The sequence below is a fragment of the Lottia gigantea genome (assembly GCF_000327385.1).
Source record: "Lottia gigantea unplaced genomic scaffold LOTGIsca_283, whole genome shotgun sequence".
NCBI classification, from domain to species: domain Eukaryota; kingdom Metazoa; phylum Mollusca; class Gastropoda; family Lottiidae; genus Lottia; species Lottia gigantea.
In genome coordinates, this window is record NW_008708909.1 from 23,966 (window position 1) to 25,057 (window position 1,092).

General features: G+C 30.1%; 1 protein-coding gene across 1 annotated transcript in view; it reads left to right on the top strand.

Moving 5' to 3' along the window:
- Positions 1-733, top strand: part of LOTGIDRAFT_175446 (hypothetical protein) — a gene marked incomplete at both ends in the record, with an annotated part of 3,197 nt that extends 2,464 nt beyond the window's left edge. The window contains one exon of the mRNA XM_009056663.1: positions 705-733. Coding sequence (XP_009054911.1) covers positions 705-733 — 29 coding nt within the window. The remainder of the gene's footprint in view (positions 1-704) is intronic.
- Positions 734-1,092: the final 359 nt, after the last annotated feature.

A 1,092-nucleotide genomic window follows, 5' to 3' on the forward strand; every position in this document is an offset into this window, starting at 1 on the left:
ATAAAAACTATATCATAGACACTATACCATATACTATATATCATAAATACTATATCATAGACTCTCTATCATAGACACTACATCATAGACTCTATATCATATACTCTATATCATAAACACTATATGATAGACACTATATCATAGACACTATATCATAGACACTATATCATAGACACTACGTCATATACAATATATCATATACTCTATATCATAGACTCTATATCATAGACTCTATATCATAGACACTATATCATAGACACTACGTCATGGACACTATATCATATACAATATATCATATACTCTATATCATATACTCTATATCATAGGCACTTTATCATAGACACTATATCATAGACTCTATATCATAGACTCTATATCATAGACACTATATCATAGTCACTATATCATAGACACTATATCATAGACACTATATCATAGACACTATATCATAGACTCTCTATCATAGACTCTCTATCATAGACACTATATCATAGACACTATATCATAGACTCTATATCATAGACACTATATCATAGTCACTATATCATAGACACTATATCATAGACACTATATCATAGACACTATATCATAGACTCTCTATCATAGACTCTCTATCATAGACACTATATCATAGACACTATATCATAGACTCTCTATCATAGACTCTATATCATATACTCTATATCATATACTCTATATCATAGGGCACTATATCATAGACACTATATCATAGATACTATATCATATACACTAAATCATAGGCAATATATCATATTCTCTGTAACATATCACAATATCGGAATTTTCAGCTTCAAAGGGTGTTTGTGTTATCAACTACAGCAATATATGTGAATGCTTCAGTCCTTTAAAAACAACTCATTCGATAGAATGCTGCGGAGACAACATTATACGATTAGAATGGACTGGTGCGACAATACTTTACGAGCTAACAAATTCAACCTGTAAGCAAATAACTTCAACGTTTTCGTGTTTAACCAGAGGCCATGAGAGTTTTACCTTAAAAATAAAGTAAACATTTTTAACAGTTGTAGTGGAAAGAAACGATGTAATGTTACTGTGCATCCATCTGGA